Below are 24,124 nucleotides of genomic sequence, written 5' to 3' on the forward strand. Positions count from 1 at the left end.
TCCCCGCCCAGAGTGAGGGCCCCGGGGACTCTTCCAAGCCAGTGGGTGTGGTGTGCCCCCCGAAAGCCCCCTCACCCTCACTATGGCCTCGGCTTGTCCTGCGCAGGTGAACGAGGAGCTGCTGATTCCACCCACCCACGTGATCGAGTTGACGCCGCCGTGACCGGCAGGGGGCCGGGAGCCCCGGCAGGCAGCGGGAGGCCGTTGCCGTACGTCCCTACCCACCAGCCCTCGGTGCTGGATCCGGGGCATTCCCTGGAGGGCAGTGACTGGAATAAACCCCCCTTTAAAACAGCCGGGCTGCGGGGGTGTGACTGCTGAGGAGACACGCTGCTCCGCCTCTTGATCAGCCCTGCCCCCCACGCACCGTGAGCCTCCCCCCTCCCACCCAGCCCTGGGGTCAGCCCTGGTCTCCCTCAGTGGGGCTGGAAGGTGGCCATGTTCTGGGGGGCGGGTTAATTAGAGACCGTTAGCCTGAGTGGTGGCCGTGCAGTGGAGTCCAAAGGGCACGTAGGAACAGGGTGCAGACAGCACCCCTCACCCCCCCGCATCAAGTAACAGCCGCAACCTGGAGACACACATGGTGCCCGGCATGGCCTGGGCGTGTGCTGTGCAAAGCGAGGCCCAGCTCTCCACGCAGGACACGACGCACGTGCATTGCACGGTGGGGGGAGCACGTCCCTGCTTCACTAACTGACACGGCTCAGGCCCGCGGGGGCCCCTTCCCCCACACGAGCTGAAAGGGCCACCTACAGCAATGGCCGGGGGCAGGGCAGTGTGTGGGGGTGGGCCTATGCTGGGGAAACTGAGGCACTGAGTGTTTGTGACCGGTCCAAGCTCACGCGCCAGGGCAGCAGCAGAGCCCTGGCTGGGTGTAAGTGCTAAACTCGCCCCGCCCTTTAACCAAAGACCTGCTGGCGGTTCCTCTTCCCAATGCCCGGGCCTGCCTGCTTTGCTAAGCCACCCGGCGCTGTGCTGGTTAACGGGGGCTGCTCCAGTGAGACTGGCACACCCCTCCACCCCCGCTGCCTACGCGGGGGATGCAGGTCGTTCGAGCCGACTGGTATCGCTGGGCCTAACCTCTACCACTGCGAGGCACCTTCGTGTATGAAGCTGTGTCCCCGCCGGGGGCGTCCCCCCCATATGCTACAGTTACCGGTACAAAGTGGGGTGGGGGGACGTGCAGGCCTCAGCCTGGGGCCCAGGCACATGGGCCTAGTTTGGCCATTAACTGCGTGAGCCCCGTGACTTGTGAATTCCTGGCTAAACAGCCGTCTGGCTCTCTGCGATCTGAGGCTGCTGGGGGCCGGGGGGCACTTTGGATTCACCCTGACGGCTGTGGCGCTTCAGCACAGACTCTCCCTACGCTGACAGGAGGTCTCCGGTCCCCACAGGTAACCCACTGGCCTGGGTGGCAGCCTCCGTCTCTCACCCTAGGGCTGGCTCCAGGGGGGTTAACTTGGCACAAACGTCCGTCTGGGCTGGCGTTTTCCCCATGCCCCTGAGTGAGGTGGCTACGGCGCCCGGACAGGTTACTGGTGCCCAGGCCGTAGGCTGCTCCAGCAGCGCCCGGTGCGGAGCCAGCTCTCCGCCCGCAGTCCAGCTGGGGCAGGGCCTGCCTAGGGCCCTGCTCCGAAACCGTTCCCATTCGCCAACAGGCCAGGGCCCGATGCCTGCTGCAGGACCACGGTTCAGGGCAGGGTCATGCGCTGCTCACTGATCCCCCCCCCGCCATGTAAACATGGAGCTGCTGCAATGACCGGGGGGGGGGGGGGGGGGAGTCAGACCCACCAGCACCATTGTGCAGGGCTCCTCTTCCCCCTCCCGCCCCCCGGGTAACCAACCTAGGCCCGGGAGGGAGAGTGACGTAGGCTCTGGCCTCCCAGGCCTCGCTTGACCCGGCCATACTGCTCCTCTCCCCCCTCTGCACCTCACTCTCTCATGCACGGTGCAGTTGTGCTGCTGGAATTTGGGGGCCCCCTTCTGCCCCCAGCCTATGCACAGGGCCGGCTCCAGGCCCCAGCTTAACAAGCAGGTGCTTGGGGCGGCCAAGGGAGAGGGGCGGCACCTGCGGCAATTCGGGGGCGGCAGGTCCCTCACTCCCTCTAGGAGCGAAGGACCTGCCGCCGCTGATCGCGGCTTTTTTTTTTTCCCCCCTAATTGCTGCCGCCGATCACGATCGCGGCTTTTTTTTTTTTTTCTGCTTGGGGCAGCAGAAATGCTGGAGCCGGCCCTGCCTATGCAGTGAGTGGCTAAGCCACGCTCCAAAGGGCAGCCGGCGCCTTAGCCAGGGGCCCTGGGATATTCCCAGCTCCACACCAGGCCCATAACCGGGGCGCTTCCATTTTCTTTCCTCTTTTTTTATTGACAGATAAAACACAAACATCATAAAAACAAACGAAAGAGGCTCCCCTCCCCCCGCCCCCCACCGAAGTGGCCCCTGGGCCGGCGGCTCTCGTCCCCGGCAGCGAGTGGCTCAGACCCAGGGCCAGAAATGAGTGAACACCAGACATGCGCTCTCGGCCCAGGGGGAAGGGAATGGCTGCAACGCATCAGGCCAAGCGTTAGCAGGGCTTGGGGCCAGCAGGGACCTTCCCAGCATCCCCTGCGGCGACAGGCCCCGCTGCGTTTACTGGGCGTCGGGGCTAGAAAAGGGACCTGCTGGGTGGCCCTCCAGCCAGCACCGAAGGGATTCCCGCGCAAGCCATGCACTGGCCTAAACAGAGCAGCTGAGGTGCCGGAGGGGGCTGGAAAACGGGCCCAGGTTGGGTCTCGGCCCACCCCACACAATGACGGCGGGCAGCCTGGAGAACTGCCTCTCCTCACAGCCTGGGCATGTTTCCCCGGCTCTGCTGGGCTGCTGCTTTCTCCACAGACTGTCGCCCCCCGCCTGGGGGCAGGAGAGCCAGTGCCTTGGTCATGGGCAGCCTCCGAGCCAGCGTGGGCCCGTGGGGTGGGGGACTCAAGCAGAGGGGGCTGCTTTTCTGGAGAGCCCCATGGCTCCTCTCCTCAGACTCCTCTGAGGTGACCTCTCGGTGCGCAACGCCCCCGTTCTCCCTGGCACCTGCTCCCCAGGGCGGCGCTGGCCGTGGAGGAAGGAGGGTGTGGAACAAACCGGAGCAGCACGTTCCCCTCCCTGCCAGGCCGGCCGTGAGTGTGGGCGACTGGCCTCCTGGGGCTCTGGAAGCCAGAACCGGGGCACGGCTAAGAGGCTCTTAGCTGTGGGGGGTGTAATCTTAGAGCCAGCTCGGACGCCCTGTATTCGCCGACCTGGTCAGCTGCAGTCACCCACGGAAAGCGCTACGGGAGCCCAGTGCCCCAGGCCCAACTCTTCCTTCCCTCCGGCCTCAGGAGAGAAACACACCACAGGGAGCCGCGAAGAAGAAAACGCAAACAAGGAGAAGCCGCAGGCCGTTCCCCCAAACCCAGTCCCGGCGCCGCTCCAGCCTGGCGAGCGGGTGCGTGGCCCCGGGCCCGGGCGGCCTCACGCTCCCAGCAGCTTCTTGACCATGTAGCCGGGCATGCTGTAGAGGAAAAGTCCCACCATGATGAGGAGCAGCAGCGCCAGCACGATCTTAATGATGAGCCACTTGTAGCGGGTGCAGATCAGGTACTTGATGGACTTGAGCGGGTTGAGGAACCAGATGAAGGAGGTGTCGGGGCGACTATCCAACGGGCAGCGACAGCAGGAGGCGGGGGGGGGGGAAGAGACGCACGGCCCGGGTGAGCAGCGTTAGACACAGCCAGGCCCCTGTGTAGGGGAAGAGCCTTCTCCCCACCCCACCACCAGGTCTTCGTGCCTCCACCCGCCGCCCCCCGGCCTTGGGCCGAGCCAGTTCCCCTGCCAGTTCCCTTCTCCCTCGGCTATGCCCCAAATTCCCGACTGCTCCCTCCGTGCCTTAGCCCAGCCGCTCATCAGCCCCGGGAGACCCAGCCGGCCTCCCGCTGGCCAGTCTCCAATGAGTCACGGCTGCTCCCTGCCACCCATGGGACTGGCCAGGGCCCCTGGCAGCCTGACTATACCCCACCTTAGTCCCCTTCCACACACCCAACGCCTTCACGGGCCCCTCCAGTGATCTCAGCCAGCAAATGTGCCCCGGGTGTTCGGGGCGGGAAGTACCATGAACAAAGGGGGTGGTGCCCTCAGGCCCCCAGCAGCTTCTTGACCAGGTAGCCCGGCATGGAGTAGAGGAAGAGGCCGACCAGGAGGAGCACAAGGAGGAGGAGGAGGAGTTTCAGGAGGAACCAGCGGTACGTGTGCCAGATGAAGTAACGGATGGACTTCAGGGGGTTCAGGAACCAGATGAAGCTAGTGTCGGGGCGGCTGGGGGGGGTGCAGGGGGGCGGCCGGAGTGACGGGGAGGAGGTGAAGAAAGGCAGGAAAGAAAGGTTGACACAGACACCGAGAACTGGACGTGTATGGGGGGGAAAACAGCCCGTATCATGGGGTGCCCCCACCAGCTGCCCAGCCCCCTCCCTGCCCTGTAGCAACAGGTCCACACTCCTAACCCCCCCACTCTACCCAGCCTTCATCCCCACTGCCTACCCCTCAGCCTCCCCCCAGACCCCCGCAGGCTCAGGCGTGACGTTTGTCGGTCCCCTCGCCGCCCCGTCACTTACTTGGGTTTCTCCAGCGGGTCGGGCTCGTTGCGGGCCAGCCCCGCAGGGGATTTCTCCGCCTCCTCCGCTGTCAGCAGGTGCAGCTCGGCCTCCACCTTGCCCTGTGGGGAGCAGAGAGAGTCGCTCTGGGGCCCGGGACTGCCCTGGCTGAGAACTGCCCCAGGGCGGGGGATCATCCCGCAGCCTGGGATGGTGTCCTGGGGCCTACGGCTGGAAAGCTGCCGAATCCTCCCAGCGCACATCACCTGAGCTGGCAGGGGTGACCGTAACCCCCCCACCCTGAGGAACGGTCTCACCGCTCCCAGGATCTACCAGCGCCAGAGAACGGAGCCAGGGGTGTGCCCAGGGCCAGGCAGTGCGGGTCGGGCTCCCTCTGGTTCTCTCCGATCTCACTCAGCTCCACCTGGCTCTGCACGTCCTGGCTACAGCTGGGACCGGCAGCGTCTGAGCGGCTGCTCCGCCTGCACCTGCCACCTGGCTGGGCAGAGCACCCAGCCCCGAGAGTCGCATGGTCAGAGAAGGAGCCCAAAGTCTCCAGCCCTATGGAGCCCAACCTCTGATGGGAATGAGTCACCCATCACTTCTGTCCTGCAGCCCCCCTGCTGGCCTGGTCCTGGGCCCCCCACGCCCAGCTCTGCCAGTGCCCTTCCTGGTGGTGACTGAGGCCGGGCCCACACTGCGGTGCTGCATTCAGCAGTGCCCCTCTCCCCGGCATCCTCACCGTGAGCTCCAGCTCGTCATTCTCATTCCGGGCCACGAAGGGCCACCAGCCCTTCACCCTCTTCTGCTTGAAGATGGAGACCAGGGGCAGGTCTCCCTCGTTGGTCACCATGTCCATGCTGCACTGCTTCGCCGTCTTGGCGCCACGTGGGAAGCGGTTCAGGTCCAGCTCGATCGCCCCTGCCAGGGAGAAACAACAGCAGCCGTCCCAGCGCGCTGGCACTGCTGCCGGGTGCACGGAGCTGCCGCTCCAGGGCCAACACCCTGAGCCTCATGGAAAGTGCCAGAGGAGCTTGAGCCAGCTGGTCCCTTGGACCTCTCATCCCCTGCTCGCCCTCCCCTCTGAGCTCCTGGGGGTCTCCCCTGCCTTAATAGATCAGCATCTCCTCTGGTGGCTTCTTCTCCCTCCCTGACCACCAGGTTCTCACCTAGGGCCGCCCCCTTCTCTCTATCCTCTCGCCCTCTCCCGCCAGCCTTGCCTCCCCGGCCGTGGACAGCACCCAGAGTGGATCCCCAGATGCCAGCCTGGTGCTGCACGGCTGGGTGGCTCTCCCTGCCCCACCGCAGCCTCGTGCCCAGGCCTGGCAGTGCATCACCTCCTTGCCCCCTTCACCTACGCACCAAGGAAGTCATCAGCAGAGAAGTGGTCGGCGTCCCAGACTTGCAGGGTGAGGCGAGCCGGGATCTTGTACTCGGTCTCGTCCCAGGAGAACATGGACTCCTTCTTGGAGATGACGATCTTCTCCTCCGCCATCAGGTAGTCGAAGGGGAAGACGTAGCGCCAGTTGAAGTTGCCCTCGCCTGTGAGCGAGTGGTAGTGCACGTCCGTGTCCTGCTTGTCCTCTTGCTGGCCCTTCAGCCACCTGCAGGGACCAGACAGTCGGCAGGGGGACGGGGCTGGTCACGGGGAGCAATGGGACAACCAGACATGCCCCCCCTCCCCGTGCCAAGGAGCTGCCGAGACAGATCCTCAGCTGCAGCATGCGGCCTAGAGAGACACACACAAAACAGGGGAGCAACGACCGCAGCAATGGGCTGGGGGACTCAACTAATGGGCAGATTGCGCGGCGCTCACCAGGCGACCAATAAGGGCAGGGCCCCAGTGCCTCTCTGGAAGGGCCAGCAGGGTCCACACACCCAGGAGGGATGGGAGAAGCTGGGTGATCCAATGGGACATGACGAGGAGGAGGGGGATGGGATTGAGGAAGGGAATGTGTGTATGTGTGTGTGTGGACTGCCTGCTTGGCCCAGAGAGGCACCAGGGTGGTGTGGGCAGGGCAGGTTTGCAGAGTCATAGGGCCCAGGGGCCCAGTGTGATCATCTCATTTGACCTCCTGGCGAACACAGGCCAGGGCACTTCCCGAGAAGCCTCTCTGCAGCGGCTCCTTTAGAAACATCCAACCGTGACTTAAAACTCGCCAGCGCTGGAGAATCCACCACGCGCCTCGGGCAATTGTTCCCATGGTTAATTACCCTCATTACTAAAACACAACGCCTTAGTTCCTGTCTGACTTTGCCTAGCTGTAGCTTGCAGCCATTGGCTCCTGTTAGCCCTTTCTCGGCTGGACTGAAGCGCCCATGATTAAATCTGTGCTCCCGGGTAGCGGCTGGGCGCACGTCACCCCGTAACCTTCGCTTGGTTAAGCTAAAGAGATCGAGCTCCTTGAGTCTGTTACGATCAGGCAGGTTCTCAAATCCTTTAATCATTCCTGTGACTCTTCTCTGCCCCTCTCCAATGTATCAACATCCTCCTTGACCCGCAAATCCACCAGCACTGGACCCAGGATTCCAGCAGTGGTTCCACCGGTGCCAAACACAGACACAAAATAACCTCTCGGCTCCTACTCCAGATTCCCCAGTTATGCAGCCCGGGAGTGCGTTAGGGCTTTGGCCTCAGCATCTCATAGACTTTAAGGTCAGAAGGGACCATTATGATCATCTGGTCTGACCTCCCGCATGATGCAGGCCTCAGCTGATTAGCCACCACGACCCCCCCAAACTTTCTCAGCGACCCAAGCGGCCCCTTCTGCCCTGCACCCATCAGCAGCCCTTGCAAAATCTGTACCCAGCCCCCACTCCCCTGCCCAATGCCACGTGTCCCCATTATCCCGGGATCCCTCCCTGCAGACTAGTGGCATGAAAGCCCAGCCCCGTGCAGAGGGCTCAGCGGGGAGGAGTCCATGCAGAGCGGTGGCCGGGATGGGGGGCATTCCCCAGTCAGAGATGGGAAAAGAAATCTACACACTAACTATTTGCCTGGCTTGAAGCTAACAGCAGCAAACCCTCGCCCCCGGGCCTGTGTGAGTGCGATGGAGAATGATGGAGAACGCCCTGGGAAGCCCCATCCCAAGGCAATTCTAAGCTTGCACTGCCCTGATCTGCAGTGACACATGCTGCCCGCTCGGCGGGTCCCAGAGCCTGGTGGATCATCTACATCCCAATTAAACAGCCCCGTAGCCTGAGCTCCACGTGCACGCCACGGGCCAGGCTGATCCCCCCAGATCCCCATGCTCTGGGTTTGGGTGGGGTGCTCCCGAGGGGCAGCGAGGAACGCCAGCGACACTCGGGACAGGTTGAGTGGGCACGTGTGTCCCGCTGCACGGCCCGCAGGGGCGGGGGGGGCCTCGTCCGTTACCCCCTGACATAGATGTCAGACATCTTCTCTCCTGTCATGAACGCATCATCCTCCAGCAGCACCTCGTCGGTGTCCCAGATCACCACCCGCAGCTCATAGCTCGGTGGCCGGCGGGGCGGGGACACAGGGACAGCCACACCGGGTGCGGAGCAGACATGGCAATGGGGGTCGGCGGGGAGACACACACAGAGGCAAAACAAAGAAGCAGAATGTCTGTTATTCAGCCCCACGGCCCCCACACCAAGCGCCAGCGGGATCCCGGAGCGAGGCACCGGCGCCGCGCTGTACCTACCCCCGGACAAAAATGTCACTGGATTTCTCCCCAGTGAAGAAATCATCGTCCTCCAGGATTACCTCATCCGTGTTCCACACTATCACTCGAAGCTCATATCTGGAAGGGAGACAAGGAGGTGAGGCGAGGCCGGCGGGGAAAACCGGGGCAGAAAAGCACAGAGCCAGTGGGGCGCTGGGATCGGCTCCCCGGGACAGAACCCCTCTCCTGGGGGGAGCCACGGTGCTGGCCCAAGAGGAGGGCTCAGCCGTGAGCTTCGTGGCAGCCCACGTGATCAGCTAATCTGACGTCCCGCCGGCCGGGGGACCTGGGCAGGCAGCCCGCTCCTGGCCTTGGTCAGCTTGCTCCCAGCTCGGGGGCTGGAGCAGGGCAGCCGGTTGCTGCAATAGCTGCTGGCACCTGGGCCCACAAAATTCACCTGCGCAGAATTCAGGTGAAGTCCCTGGGGCTGCCCCGGGGCCAATGGGAGCAGAATTTCCCCTCCCTGCTCAAACCAGCGTCCCGGCAGCCCAGATGTTCCAGCACTGCCCTGCCCCCGGGCCCAGCTGGGGTCTGGGGAGCTGGGAGCAGCCAGCGCCCATGTCCCCTAGGTCGGGCTGTGGGTTTCCTACCTAGGGAGCCCCCTCTCCTGTAGGCGCATTCGGGCAGGGCCCAGCCGAGGCCCCAGCACGCTGCTGAGTAACAGATTCATAACGAATAGTTTAGGGCTCCAGCAGGTGTGACCTGGGGTGGCTTCTTGCCATGGTACCCTGCCAGGGATGCTGACCCACCCCAGCTGATGATAATACGCATCACGCCCTGCGCTGCGACGCCCCCGGGGCTGCAGCCTCGTCGCTGATGGACGGGGGCTCGCGGGGTTGTTAAAACGCTGGCCTGGCTCGAGCCGCAATCTCTGGCTCACGTGCAGGCCGGGCACATTCACCCCCACATGCGTGCACAGAGAGGGCGGGGGCTTTGCTGGGTGTTTCCCATCACTCCGGTCTGGCCCTGGCCACTAGTCGCGATCGGGAACAGACGGCAGGGCCCCGGCATCGGGCGGGCAGAAGGTGCTTTGGTGCTGGAAGCTGTTGAACACCTTCCCTGCCCCGGCCACGGCGAGAAGGGCCCAGCACCGGTTCCCGGCGTGCTGCTGAGCGCCGGTTCCTCCATTGCCCTCCCTGCCCAGCCTCTCTGTCCCCTCCCGCGGCCGGATCACGCCCTGGTCCTGAGCTCTCCTGCGCCCCGGTAGACCCGGCCCAGTGCCAGTGGAAGGAGCCTCATTGATTTCACTGGGCTTCAGATCAGGCCCTTATCTCTGCGGCCACGGAAGCTCAAGGCCCTGCAGGCGCTAACTCCGCCTCGGTGCCTGGTTGGGGCCCTGTGCGCTGCCTCCCGGTGGGCAGCCGGCGGGAGCAGGAGACGGAGGACGTCACACCCCGACTCCCAGCCACCGCCCAAATCAAGGGGCCAGGAGCATGGGCTGGAGGGATCGCTCCTCGCGGGGCCGGGGAGGGCTCCATCCAGCCGAGGGTTTCCTACAGATCTCAGCCCAAACCAGAAGGCTGCTTAGGAGTGCTAAGGCAGGCCTGGAAACCTCCCATTAGGGGCAGCATGAGGGGCGACCAATGTGGGGTGTGGACTGGTCCCAGGCGACCTCTCGGTTCGTTACCTCTTCGGTTTCCTGGGGGAGATGTCGATGGCGGGGCCAGGTGCCGGCATATCCATGGGGAACATGTCCACCCACATCTCCAGCCGGCCCTGCAACGTTGGGGAGACCGAGTTAGCACCCCCTGCTGTGTCCTCCCCTCCCTTTCCTGGGGTCCTTCCCCTCCCACCTGGCAGCACCAGACTGAAGGTGACAGTCGCACGGCGACAAGACCGTGGCAGGCCATGTTGGCAGAGAACGTTGCCACCTCGGGGGCTCAGCTGCACCCCCAGGCCCCCACAGAGTGTCTCCTGCCCGGGGAGTAGATGAGAGGCAATAGACGGGGTACCGAGGGGACGTGGGTACGGTGGGAAGGGCGGGGAGAGGCGTGGCCACGGGGCGGGGATGCAGGGTGGAGCTGGAGGGGAAACAAGCGCATGAGGGTAGAGAACAGGGTCCAGGCATGACAAAGGCAGCCACAGACCTACAGCTGTGGGCTTGGGGAGCCCAAGGGAACGGGGGCTTGGGGAGGTATGGAAAGGGGGAGGGGACCTAATCAGACAGGGCTGGGGCCTGGGAGGCAGAGATCATTGCTATTATTGCTCCCCAGGGGTGATTTTTTGTGGGAAGGGGCTTCCCCTGCAGGATTCTCCACCTGGGGGGATGGGATGGGGCCGGTCCATATGGCCTTGGATCTGCCTTGCACGTGGGAACCCATGAGGCTCAGCAGAGCTGGCGTTCCCGAGGGCCAGACGGGGGTGCTGCGTTCACCTCGCCGTCCCCCACAGCACCGAGCCGGTGACCCCGATGCCAGGCGGGCGGGCGGTACCTGTTCGATGCCAGGCTTGTCGGGATTCAGCAGCGGCCGCGTCTCCACGTGCTCCGGGACGAGTTTGCAGCCCACGCGGGGGATCTCCTCCCAGTGGCGCAGCACTGCCAGGGCCAGGTGCTCGTCCGTCTGCTTCTTCTGACCTGTGTGCGCAGAGCAAGCGCTGAGCCGGGCCACGCTCCCCGCTGCCAGCCCGAGGCAGGAGAACACCCACCCCCCACTGGGCAGGGCCAAGGAGCATGGGCTGTCTCACCTCCATTGACTTCAGGGGGCTTTGGGTCAGGCCCCTCCCAGTGCCCCCTGCCCGGCCAGAGCAGGCCGACCCACACCCTCCGTCTCCCCATTGCAAAGCAGGCGCTCGATTTGCTGGCACGCTCCTTGCCTGGCCTGGTGTGTGTGTGGGGTGCCCATAGCGGAGGAGGTGTGAGCAGGTGTCTGCAAGGACCGGCCAGGGGGTAGCTGCAGAGAAACTCCCCGGCACAGGACCAGCCGTGCTGCTGCCCCAGATCAGACACTGTGGCTACTTTCCACATAGCCAGTTCCAGCCGGCTGATGGGCAGCAGGGGGAGTGCTGCGCCCTCGGCCCCATTACCGTTTTCATCCTCCATCTCCCTGGGGCCGGTGAAGACCCGGTTGGCGACTTTCACCCGCCCTCCGGGGCCGTAGTGGGGCCCGTCCACCTTGCCCTCTCTGCACAGCTTGGCGAGGATCTGCGTGGGCTTCCCGGGGTCCCGCCACAGGTTGTAGCCGTGGCTGTGAAGAAAGGGCTGGGGTCAGGGAGAGCCGCTGCGGATCCCACTGATTCCAACTCGCGCAGGGAGAATGGCCCGGTCCCGCTCCCCCGGGGCTGGGAGGAAGGCTGGTGCCGGGAATCATACAGGATGGGACTGTGCAGACCAATGTCCCCCACTCTCCCAGCCCTGAGCTCCCCACACATGGATCTGCCGGTGCCCCTCAATCCCAAACTGCGCCCCTTGCGATCCCTGCCCTGGGTTCCCCACACATGGATCTGCCGGTGCCCCTCAATCCCGAACTGCGCCCCTTGCGATCCCTGCCCTGGGTTCCCCACACGTAGCTCTGCTGGTGCCCCTCAGTCCCGACCCACGGCCCCCTGCGCCCCAGTCCTGGGCTTCCCCACCAAGTTCTGGCCAATGCCCCTCAGGCCTGGCCTTACGTGTCTCCTCGTGGAGTGCCTATGCACCCTCTGCTGATGCCCCTGATCCTGCCCTGCATTCCTGCTATTCCAAGTGGGGTGCCCCACACAGGCGCAGACAGGCCTGGGGGTAAGTAGCACACAGCGTTTCCACGTGCCCTGCTGGGCTGGGGGGCGGGTATAGGCCCGGGGGCAGGTTCATTCCCACGCAGTCGGGGCACTGGGGCGGGAGGTGTTTCCTAGGGTTACCATATTTCAACAAGCAAAAAAGAGGACGGGAGGAGCCCCGCCCTAGCCCCGCCCCTACCCCTCCCACTTCCCGCCCCCCCAGAACCCCCAACCCTCCCCCCGTTCCTTGTCCCCTGACTGCCCCCTCCTGGGACCCCTGCCCCTAACTGCCCCCCGGGACTCCACTCCCTATCTAAGCCTCCTTGCCTCTTGTCCCCTGACTGCCCCAACCCTTATCCACACCCCCACCCCCAGACAGACCCCTGGGACTCCCACGCCCCATCCAACCACTCCCCACCCCCTGACAGCCCCCCCCAGAACTCCCAACCCATCTAAACCTCTCTGCTCCCTGTCCCCTGACTGCTCCGATCCCTCTCCCCACTCCTGCCCCCTGACAGCTCCCCCCCAGAACTCCCAGCCCCCTACCCCCCGCTCCTTGTCCCCTGACTGCCCCCTCCTGGGACCCCTGCTCCTAACTGCCCTCCAGAACCCCACCCCCTACCTAAGACTCCCTGTTCCTTGTCCCCTAACTGCCCCCTCCTAAGACCCCCCCCCCAACTGCCCCCCAGGACCCTACCCCCTACCTGTACCCTGACTGCCCAAAACTTTCTCCACTCCCCTCCAAAAGCCCCCCCCCGTTTCTTGACTGCCCCCTCCAGAACCTCCCTGTCCCTTCTCCTGCCCCCCCTTACCCTGCTGCTCAGAACAGGGTGTTGGGCTCTGTGCCAGCCGGACACATGGCTGAGCTCCCCAGCACAACACAAAACCCGGTCCCTGGCCCTGCACAGGGCTGCAGGAGGAGGAGCTGCCGGCCGGCTCAGAATGCAGGGAGGGGGGGGTGGGAGGAGGAAGCTGCTCCGGAGTCCAGCCCGGGACTTTCCTGCAGCCCTCCCAGCCGCTCGCTCTGCTCTGCCGGGGGAGGGGGAAATCCCGGACATTGTGAGTGCTTTACAAATTCCCCCCGGACGCTATTTTTAGCACACAAAAGGAGGACATGTCCGGGTAAATCCGGACGAATGGTAACCCTAGTGTTTCCGTACGTGGAGTAGGTCTGTGAGATGCCGCAGGTGGCCCGGTGCTTGCTGTAGTATCGGTTCTCCAGGTCGATCTTGGTCTCCCCGATCAGGTCGTCAGAGCCCACCAGGTCCCAGTCGTACACGGCCACCGTCAGCATGGACTCCATGGGGAAGGTGGCCTCAATGTCGAACGACCTGGGGAACGGGGAGGAGAGAGAACAGAAGAGCATTTACCCCTGGGCCTCGGTGCAGGCCCCACCCTTGTCAATGGCCCTGGCTCGCCTCGCAGCCAGCTCTGCCCCAAGGCTCTGCCCTGCGCTCCACCCTGAGGCCCCGCCCCTGCTCCGCCCACATTCTGCCCTGAGGTCCCGCCCCCACTCTGCCTGGGCTTCACCCTGAGGCCCCGCCCCTGCTCCGCCCACATTCTGCCCCGAGGCCCCGGCCCCACCCTGCCTGGGTTTCACCCCAAGGCCCTGCCCCTGCTTAGCCTCTTCCCCCTGAGGCCCCGCCCACCACTCGCATGGGGAGGGGGCAGAGAGGAGTGAGCAGGGGGTCGGGGGGAAGGGGTGGAGAGGAGTGAGCAGGGGGCAAGGCACGGAGGGGGCGGAGAGGAGCAATCAGGGAGCACAGAGGGGCGAGCAGGGGAGCAAGGCGGGGAGGAGAGGAGCGAGCTGGGGGGCAAGGCGGGGAGGAGAGGAGCGAGCGGGGGGGCAAGGCGGAGAGGAGAGGAGCAAGCGGGGGGCAAGGCGGGGAGGAGAGGAGCGAGCGGGGGGGAGGGGGCGGAGAGGCTGAGTGGGGGCAAGGCTACAGTCTGGGCACTGGTGCCCCTTCTGAGTGTGGGCCCAGCGTCAGTGGCACCATTGTAAACCCAGCGCTGGACGAAATGGGGACGCCAAGCCTGCCTTTGTCCCTCTGCTTGTTTCCATCACAAGCTCCTTTGCAAAGGGATTGTCTCTCACTTTGGCTTTGGCTAGCACCGAGCAAAACAGGGCCTTGATCTCCATTGGGTCTGTGCCGCAGGACTGGAAATCTCCCATCCCTCAGCGTCCCCCAGCAGCTGACCGCAGCGACCTTCTCAGCGCTTCTGCGCTCCTGCCCCTCTTCTACCTAGGCTTTATACTCCAGCCTCCCTGGCTGCCAATACCCGGTTCTCTGCCTCCCTCTGAAGGCGCTGGCCAGGACTGGAGACAATCCGGCAGGATGGGCCAGTGCTAGAGCACTGGGCTAGCGCTCAGGTGTCCTGGGCTCTCTTCCTGCCCCTACTTGCTCTCTTCAGGGCAGGGACTGTCTCCCACTATGTGTCCGAACTACCCCTCGCCCAGCGATCTCAGCTGTGGCCGCTAAATGCCACAATAACGCTGCAGTGCCTTACTTCCCGAAGATGGGGTTGAGCTGCTTGGAGATGTAGTTCTCCTTGTCTTTGATGTCCGTCTTGCCCAGCTTGATGGCGATATAGGGATCGGCTTTCCCGTTGATGTCGGCTGGGTGCAGGTCGGTGGCCTGTGAGGAAGACATGAGACACGCTGTGTCCCCGTAGGGTTTCCCTGGGTACACGTGGCCCACACCAGCCACGCGTTCGCTTTCTGCAGCCTGGCTGCAAGTCTCTTGCAAGACAAAACTGACAAACTGTAACTTGACTTCCCTCCGTCCGTCGGAAGAACGTAACTGGGTCAGCCCAATGGTCCATCTAGACCAGTATTCTCCCTCTGGCCGTCAGAGGCAAGGGACACCCAGAGCATGCGGTTGCAACCCTGACCATCTTGGCTAATAGCCATTGGACCCGTCCTCCAGGAATGTATCTAATTCTTAGAATCATAGGACCAGAGGGTAAGAAGGGACCACAAGGGTCATCTAGTCTAATGCGCCCACCAAGAGGCAGGATTTGTTGTGCCTAAAGCATCTTTTTTGAACCCAGTGATACTTTTGGCCTTCACAATGTCCCTTGGCAATGAGTTCCACAGGCCTACTGTGCGTTGTGTGAGAAATACTTCCCTCTGTTTGGTTTAAATCTGCTGCCTATTCATTTAATCGGTTGACCCCTTGGTTCTCCTACAACTCTCGCTTCCTTCTCCTGGCACAGATGCAGAAGTTTTTCATCCACTCTCCTCCCATAACACCGCCACTTGCCCCAGTAAGCCCATCCCATCTCATCTCCTGAGCTCCCTCGCGCCCACCCTCATCCCCACCCTTCTCTTCTTCGTAACCTCTGGCTCTCCTCTGGCTCTTCCCCTCACAATACGACCACGCTCTCGGCGATTCGCAGATCCCAAGGGCAAAGGGACCAAAGTGATCATCTCGTCTGACCTCCTGGATAGCACAGACCTTCCCCCAAAGAATTCCTGTTTGAACTAGAGCAACAGCCAGTCTTGATTTAAAAATGGCCAGTGATGGCGAACCCACCACAGTCCTTGGGAAATTGTTCCAATGGGTAATTATCCACCATGTAAAAAATGTACGTCTTATTTCCAGTCTGAATCGGTCTAGCCTCAACTTCCAGCCATCGGATCCTGTTAGACCTTTGTCTGCTACACTGACAAGCCCATTGTCAGATATTTGTTCCCCGGGGATTAAGCTCTTTGAGTCTATCATGTAGGGCAGGTTTCTAACCCTTTAATGAGTCTCGTGGCTCTTCTCTGAACCCTCTTTAATGTATCAACCTCCTTCTTGAACGGTGGGCACAGCACTGGGCGCAGGATTCCAGCAGCGGTCCCACCAGGGCCAAATACAGAGAGAAAATAACCTCTCTGCTCCTGCTAGAGATTCTCCTGTTTTATGCGTCCCAGGATCACATGAGCTCTTTTGGCCCCTGGGTCACACTGGGAGCTCAGCTTCAGCTGGTTCCATCCCCCTCCCCCAAATCTTTTTCCGAGTCATTGATTTCACCCTGGAAGTACGGCCTCCGTCTTTGTTTCTAGATGGTTACATTTACATTTAGCCGTATTAAAACGCACATTGTTTGTTTGCGCCCAGCTTACCAAGCGATCCAGAGCAGAACAGACCTGTCCTCGTCATCAGTTAGAGATGTATATAGATATACTATGCAAGGAATTTGAATATATACAGGACATATGTTCTAAAGTCTGCATCAAGGTATTAGTCACCAGCAAAGACGAAGAACCGGTTTTCCATACGACAGGAAGGAAGAAATGTGTATTTCTCTGTTGGGATGTAGATTAAGCTGTGTGATCTAACACCACAGATGCCCATTTTACATACACAGTCAAACGTTAACGAAGAGATGTGACGTCAACAGGGAAAGCGGCACACAGGAAAAACAAGTCACAGATTATCCTGTCTGTGAGGAAAGGCAATGAAATGTTGGGGGTACACTGAGAGGCAAAGAAGACCCCCGCCCTCATCCCGCACCTAGGAAGGAAATGGACGGTGTGTTTACATTAATGAAAAACGGATCTCAGCCAACCTTGGCTGCAGGAGACATTGGGTGAGAGAAACTTCTTTAGACAGGAGGGTAACCTGGTTTAGTCTCCAGAAAGCGTGTTGTGCTTTTATTTGCTATGTAACCCTTTGTTTCCAGTCTCCTCACTCACTATCTCCTGAATCTCTAGTCTTTGGTAACAAACGTATTCTTGCGTCACTCTCAATGTATCTCAGAGCTGTGGTGTTCAGCAGAATGCTGGCTGAGATGAATCGTTCAAGCTGGCCTGGCCTGTTCCTTTGGGGAGGGCAGCCCTGCTAGTTCTGTGTGTGATCAGTGGAGAGGGTGCTGGACATGACTGGGAACGCTCAGAGCGGGCCGGGGCTTGGCGTGTGCACACAGACAGCGAGACCTGCAGCGGGCTAGAGAGCAGGGCTTGTGTTGCCAGAGGCTGGGGGATTCAGGGAGCTGATTCACAGGCAAGGCTGCCTCACGTTTAAGGGCAGGTGGTGGTGAGGTGCCCCACAACCGTGGGCACTGTCATGGGGGGACCCCCTAGAAACACACCCGCTCCGTGATGATTCCCCATTTACAGTTACATTTTGAGTCTTATCAGGTCACAGGTTTTGATCCATTTAATGTGTCCCATTCGTGGTATATCGGCCTAGTTTTCTAATCAAAATGTTCTGTGCTACCAAGTCCAACGTCTGTAACATCAACACTATTACCTCTCTCAACCAAACTAGTCATCTCATCAAAAACATATATCAGCCCCATGCTCTGGGTGTCCCAAAGCCTCTGACTGCCGATGCTGGGGCTGGACGACAGGGGATGGATCACTCAATAATTGCTTTGTTCTGTTCATTCCCTCTGAAACACCTGGCATTGGCCACTGTCGGAAGACAGGATACTGGGCTAGATGGACCATTGGTCTGACCCAGTCTGGCTGTTCTTATGTTCTTGTCAAGTTATTTGACAGAAAAGGACCTGGGGATTACAGTGGACAAGACGCTGGATATGTGTGCTCTTTTTGCCAAGAAGGCTAACGGCATATTGGGCTGCATTAGTAGGAGCATTGCCAGCATATTGAGGGAAGTGATTATTCCCTTTGATTCAGCACTGGTGAGGCCACATCTGGAGTACTGCGTCCAGTTTGGGGCCCCACACTACAGAAAGGATGTGGACAAATTGGAGAGAGTCCAGCGGAGGGCAACGAAAATGATTAGGGGGCTGGGGCACATGATTTATGAGGACAGACTGAGGGAACTGGACTTATTTAGTCTGCAAAAGAGAAGAGTGAGGGGGGATTTGATAGCAGCCTTCAACTACCTGAAGGGGGTTCCAAAGAGGATGGAACTCGGCTGTTCTCAGTGGTGGCAGACGACAGAACAAGGAGGAATGGCTCAAGTTGCAATGGAGGAGGTCTAGGTTGGATATTAGGAAACACTATTTCACTAGGAGGGTGGTGAAGCACTGGAATGGGTTCCCTAGGGAGGTGGTGGAATCTCCTTCCTTAGAGGTTTTTAAGGCCCGGCTTGACATAGCCCTGGCTGGGATGATTTAGTTGGGGTGGGACTAGATGACCTCCTGAGGTTTCTTTCAACCCTAATCTTCTATGATTCTAGGATTCTATGATCTATTTTCCATAAAACCATGGTGATTGGCATTAATTACATTATCCTCCTTTAGTTCTTTATTAATCAAGTCCTGTATGCAGCTGTTCCATTATCTTGCCTGGGATCAGTGTCAGGCTGACTGGCCTATAACTACCTAGGTCATCTCATTTACCCTTTTTAAAAATTGGTACAACATTAGCTTTCTTCCAGGCTTCTGGAACTTCCCCAGTGCTCCAAGACCTATTGAAAATCAACATTAATGGCCCAGTGCATTCCTCAGCCAACTCTTTTAAAACTTTTGGAGTCAAGTTATTTGGACCTGCTGTTTAAAAATGTCCAACTTTAGTAGCTGCTCTTTAACATCCTCCAGAGATACTAGTGGAATTGAAAGAGTGTTATATGATTTGACTACACCATCTGTTTTATCCCAAATACAAAATATTTATGGAAAATGTCTGCCTTTTCTGCATTAGTGATAATTCTACCTTGTTAAATCTAGTAATGGACCTGTACCATTGTTGAGATTCTTTTTGTTCCTAATATACTTTAAAAACTCTTTCTTATGGTTCTTAACTCTGCTGGCCACAGATTTCACCTTGTGTCCCTTTGCTTCTCTTATCAATTGTCTACAATTACAATTTATATTCATTACTATCAACTTCCCATTTTTTCCATTTGTTATAGCTGTCTTCACTTCCCCTGTAACCAGGCTGTTTTTTAAACCAGTACAGCCTTCTTCCTTGACTGTGGAATTGTAGCTTTTTGGGTATCTAGTAAAGTGTTCTTAAACAATTTCCAATTATCATTCACATTTTTCTGATTAAATTCTTCCTCCTGGCTGATTTGGCTCATACTTTTTTTCAATGTTGTGAAACTGGTCCTTTCAAAGCATCAAGAATATATATCACTGGTTTGGACTTTATTCTATTTGCACATTAAAACTATGATCAAGTCATGATCACTTGTACTACCCTACCATTAATTTTCAGTTCTATTGTCAGTTCCTCTTTATCTGTTTAGGATAAGGTTTAATATAGAATTCCCCCATGTTTTTGAGTTAGGAAATTATCATCTATAGCAGTGGTTCCCAAACTTGTTCCGCCGCTTGTGCAGGGAAAGCCCCTGGAGGGCCGGGCCGGTTTGTTTACCTGCCACGTCTGCAGGTTCGGCCGATCGCGGCTCCCAGTGGCTGCGGTTTGCTGCTCCAGGCCAATGGGGGCTGCTGGAAGTGGCGCGGGCCGAGGGATGTGCTGGCCACCGCTTCCCGCAGTCCCTATTGGCCTGGAGCAGCAAACCGCAGCCACTGGGAGCCGCGATCGGCCGAACCTGCAGACATGGCAGGTAAACAAACTGGCCCGGCCCGCCAGAGGCTTTCCCTACACATGCATCCGAAGAAGTGAGGTTTTTACTCACGAAAGCTTATGCCCAAATAAATCTGTTAGTCTTTAAGGTGCCACCAGACTCTTTGTTGTTTTTGTTTCCCTACACAAGCGGCGGAACAGGTTGGGAACCACTGATCTATACTATTAAGAAATTCTGAGGATGTGTAACATTGGCAGCTGAAACACTGAGTCACTGAAATCGAAGTTCCCTGTGACCACACAGCTTTTTTACCTACACTTTAGAGCAGCAGTTCTCAACCCGCGGCCTGTGGGCTGCATGCAGCCCAATTACCACACAGCTGCGGCCCAGCTCAGCTGTGTGCTAAAGGCCACGGGCTCCATCCTCCTGGCTGGCCTGCCGCACAGTCCCTGCCCCACACCCAGCTCTCTACTCCTGGCCTCACTCTGTGGAGGGGTCTCTGGGCAGAGGGTGCTGAGCATTGGGGTTCGTGGGGGGGGTCTAGGCTGGGGGCACTGGGTCTCAACCTGCGGCCCAGCTAAATCTTTGTGGGCTGCATATGCAACCACAATGATAAATAGGTTGAGAAGCACTGCTTTAGAGATCGGTGCTTAAGGAGCTGTCGTCCTGTTCCCGAGTGTGCTGTGGTGGTTTGTAGCAGACACAACTCCGGCCTTACCTGTGCTCTATCTGTTAGGACATTGACCATCTTCATACGTGTTGGCACCGACTTGGAAACAGGGAATGCCGTTCTTGACATAGAGCGCCCCTCCTCCTCCCCTCTTGCCCACTCGCTCCTCCTTGAAGAGGTTCAAACCATTGACTTTAACACATCCATCCTCCATGGGATGGACCACGGAGCCCACGCTGTCCGGCAGGTTACACTCACCCTCACGATGTACACTCGGACCAGCACATTGATGGGGTCATTGTTTGGAATCCCCTGGAACATGCCGAAGTTGGGGTCGTATCCTGCCTCCTTGGTGATGTCGTCGGGAAGCGGCACTTTGTAAACACACATGGAACCCTGGGGCAAGAAAAAACACGTCCAGAGTGGGATTCCACCCTAGGGCTCAGCCTGGGGACCAAACACCCCTACGGGCCACATCCTGATTGCCGTTAACCTGGGGTGAGCCCAGAGCCATAGCGCCCTCGGCTCCAGCCGTCACACCTCTGAGTTCAGCGGAGGTGGGTTCAGAGAGCGAATGAGAAAATAGCATCAAGGATGCAGCAACGTGTTGGTGAGTCCCGTGAAAACAGTCCGCAGTCTGATTGGCCGGGGGTGAGGGCCGCCCAATTGGGGATGAATTCCACCCCCCCTCCAAAAAATCTTAACACTTTTGGCCGGACGGAAAACCCATTTCCCAGCCAGCCCAGCTTGTGACGGGCTGTGATTCCACACCCTTGTGAAATACCTTTTTGGGGGGCAAATCTTGTAAACCCTTCCTCGCTCGAGTGAGTCCCACTCAAGCCAATAGCCCCATTGGCGTCAACAGGGATACCAGTCTGAGTCGAGAACAGGCCAATGGAGGAGTCACAGGACTGGCCCGTAATCTGGGAAGCCTGGGGAAGGGAAGGATTTGCTGAGGGATACACTCTGGGTCTGGGCACTGGCTTTATGTGGCGGCCAGACCATGTGGATACTGCAGGAATTAAAGAGACACATCACTGACTGACTGGGGCAGGTTGTGACCAAGAGGGTGTTACCCCACGGTGGACAGGGCAGGCCACATGGTTCCACCCCTGCGCTCTCCAGAAGCAGCTCTGAGCCCAGAATAGTCCTGCTGATAGATCCGCTGGAGGTCTCCCGTCCGTGTACTGATCTGTCTCAGCCCAGGAGAGCTTACTCGGTCTAACGGGCTAACACTCCAAGGGAGCAGGGTGGAAGGCACCGTAGCAGAGTTCGGTTGGGTTCCCTGTGAATTGATTTCTATTGTATCTGATCCATGTCCCTGCCCGCAGGGGGGTCTCCCGGCTGGGCCAGACTCACCTTGAACCGGCCCACTATCCGCTCTTCCTCCGTCGTGGTGTCGTCGTTGTCCCCGATCTTCCCCCGGAAGAGGCTGAACGTGTGCAGCCAGTCTTCAAAGCAGTCAAACTCCATTTCCAGTTCTTTGTTGTAGACCTAGGAAGGCGAAGCGGAAAGTCGTGGGGCGCCACGTTCCCCGTGCCAACAGCAGCAGCCCAGGCTGGGAGCCCACAGCGCCCGAGGGCAGTGGGCTCCCAACTCCCATGAAATGCCGTTGGGGATGGGGCGCCTAATGCTGGTAATTCCCAGCCAACAGCAACAACGTGTGGGATGACTCCCGAGCTGCCCAGGGAACTGCAGGGCCAGACGTGGCCTCAGAAAGCAGAGAAGGAAAAGCCAGACTACAGCCCAGCTCCTCCCGTAGCCAGTGCAGGTCTGCTTCCTGCAGGACCTTCTCCAGGGCTTTATCACGTCCCCTTGTAACTGGAGCAAGTGAGGCAGTTTGCCTCCATGCCCTTGGGAGACTGTGCCGCAGTGTAGCACATCTCACTGCTCGGCATGGCAGAGCTTCGAGAAACGTCCTGTGTTGACACTAACCTTGGCTTCCCCGTGACCCGCACAAACAAAGAGAGAAACGCCAATGGCAATGACCACTGGGCTCTATTCTATTTGGGTTCTTATCTCCTCCTCCCTGCATTATCTGAGCCCCTTCCAGCCCTAAGAACATAAGAATGGCCATACTGGGTCAGACCATGGTCCATCTAGCCCAGTGTCCTGTCTCCAACAGTGGCCCGTACCAGAGCTCCATGGGGAGTGTACAGAACAGCAATTATGGAGTGATCCACCCCTGTCTTGTACTACGAGCTTCAGTCAGAGGTTTAGGGTTGCCCCAAGCTTGGGGTTGTGTCCCTGACCATCCTGGCTAATAGCCATTGATGGACCTGCCCTCCATGAACTTACCTAGTTCTTTCTTGCGCCCAGTTATACTTTTAGCCTTCATAACATCCCCTGACAATGAGTTCAACAGGTCAGTTGTGTGTTGTGTGGAAAAAGTACTTCCTCTGGTTTGTATTAAACAAGTGCCTATTAATTTCGTCGGGTGATCCTTAGTTTTTATATTTTGGGAAAGTGTAAACAATACTTCTCTAGTCACCTTTGCCACATCACTGATAATTGTATGGCCTCGATCACACGCTTCCTTCGTCGTCACTTTTCTAAGCTGAACTGCCCTTATCTTTTTAGTCTCTCCTCGTCGGAAAGCCGTTCCGTACCCTTGATCATCTCCGTTGCCCTTCTCTGAACCTTTCCAGTTCTGCTTTATCCTTTTTGAGATGGGGCGACCAGAACAGCATGCAGTATTCAAGGTCTGGGAGCACTACAAGTTTATAGAGTGTCTGTCTTATCTTCTATCCCTTTCCTAACAGTTCCTAACCCTCTGTTAACCTTTGTGACCGCTGCTGAGTATTGAGCAGAAGTTTTCATGGAACTATCGATGGTGACTCCAAGATCCCTTTCTCAGGTGGTAACAGCTAATTTAGAACACATCATTGTGTCTGTGGAGTTGGGATTATTTTTCCCAGTGTGCATTACTTTGTACCTTACGAGGTGTAACGCTTTCAGGACAAATGGCTGCTCCCAGGGGCCACCAGACCCTCCCCAGGCTGGGATCTGGCACCCACCCTAGCCCCTGAGTGGCTGGCACTCACCTTCAGCTCGTCAATCTTCTGTTTGCTCTTCTTCTCAGGGGCCTCCAGTGGCTGTAGCTGCTTCTTCTTCTTGTCCTCTTTGGGCGCCTTGACCTTCTCCTTGGTCTTTGCCTGGCCCTTGGAGCCTTTCATAGGAGAGTCATCAAGTTTGATTTCTGAGTCCAAGGGGAGAGACGAGTGGGAAGGAGGTGGAGATGGGGGGTGGGGGTGGGATGAACACAGGACACTCAACCATGGTGTGCATGAAAGCTGACAGCCAACGGCTAAACCTACAGCTTACATGGGCAAGGTCAGTCGGCACAACCTCGCCCGGGGGCGTAACGTCCCATTTGCTGATGGACCAGTGGTTAAATGTCCTTTTGGTCTCAGGAGCTCTCACGAAGGGCTGGATTCCCTTCTCACACAGGTGAGATCCAGGGGCAACTCCCCAGAAGTCACCATTGCTACACTGGAACAAGTGAGAGGAGAACTGAGTTTTAAGTCTCAGTTGAAAGAAAAATATCGAGGGCACCTTATTTACCCCAATAGGTCTTGCCATCCTACTGCCCTTGAGCAAAGTAAGTCTCCATTCCCAGCACCCATGATGCTTTGCAGCATGGGGAACAAACCCCAGCATGGGTTGTCAGCAGGTCCGAAGCCTAGATCTTCAGCCCACAGCACAGAGCTTGACCACTGGAGCCAAAGGAACAATCCCATTAGGTGGCAGCAGTAGTAGGCTGTTACCCTCTATGCAGAGCAGCCACGATACACACTGAACAAGTGTGCTACCCAGGCAGCCAACACAGGTTTGTTCGAAAGGGAACTGTGGACACTCTTTCCCAAGATCTAAGGTTCCCCCAGCCCCATCCCGAAGTCTTTGGGGATTTCTTCTTCCTTTGCTGTCTCCGTCTTGCCAACTTTCATGGCTTCTTTGCCGTGCAGATGAGAACAGACAGACTGGGACAGACAAATGCGCAGTGTGAAAGGGGGAGGACAGAGCATGCGGGGCGGAAGCTGCCC

General features: G+C 58.8%; 2 protein-coding genes across 3 annotated transcripts in view; one reads left to right on the plus strand and one right to left on the minus strand.

Annotated features, from left to right (window-relative positions):
• Positions 1 to 294, plus strand: part of DRC1 (dynein regulatory complex subunit 1) — a 59,866-nt gene extending 59,572 nt beyond the window's left edge. The window contains exon 18 of the mRNA XM_054022913.1: positions 107 to 294. Within this exon, the coding sequence (XP_053878888.1) occupies positions 107 to 163 (57 nt within the window). The 3' untranslated portion in view covers positions 164 to 294. The remainder of the gene's footprint in view (positions 1 to 106) is intronic.
• A 2,062-nt stretch (positions 295 to 2,356) lies between these two features.
• Positions 2,357 to 24,124, minus strand: part of OTOF (otoferlin) — a 202,241-nt gene continuing 180,473 nt past the window's right edge. For both annotated transcript variants that reach the window (XM_054024575.1, XM_054024576.1), the window contains 13 exons: positions 23,126 to 23,250; positions 21,441 to 21,575; positions 20,340 to 20,477; positions 14,490 to 14,617; positions 13,142 to 13,312; positions 11,313 to 11,473; positions 10,721 to 10,863; positions 9,916 to 10,004; positions 8,268 to 8,366; positions 5,962 to 6,203; positions 5,342 to 5,520; positions 4,621 to 4,721; positions 2,357 to 3,665 (listed from right to left, as the gene is read on the minus strand). In XM_054024575.1, the coding sequence (XP_053880550.1) occupies positions 3,485 to 3,665; positions 4,621 to 4,721; positions 5,342 to 5,520; positions 5,962 to 6,203; positions 8,268 to 8,366; positions 9,916 to 10,004; positions 10,721 to 10,863; positions 11,313 to 11,473; positions 13,142 to 13,312; positions 14,490 to 14,617; positions 20,340 to 20,477; positions 21,441 to 21,575; positions 23,126 to 23,250 (1,892 nt within the window). In that variant the 3' untranslated portion in view covers positions 2,357 to 3,484. The remainder of the gene's footprint in view (positions 3,666 to 4,620; positions 4,722 to 5,341; positions 5,521 to 5,961; positions 6,204 to 8,267; positions 8,367 to 9,915; positions 10,005 to 10,720; positions 10,864 to 11,312; positions 11,474 to 13,141; positions 13,313 to 14,489; positions 14,618 to 20,339; positions 20,478 to 21,440; positions 21,576 to 23,125; positions 23,251 to 24,124) is intronic.

The sequence above is a fragment of the Malaclemys terrapin genome, chromosome 3, assembly GCF_027887155.1.
Source record: "Malaclemys terrapin pileata isolate rMalTer1 chromosome 3, rMalTer1.hap1, whole genome shotgun sequence".
Lineage (NCBI taxonomy): Eukaryota > Metazoa > Chordata > Testudines > Emydidae > Malaclemys > Malaclemys terrapin.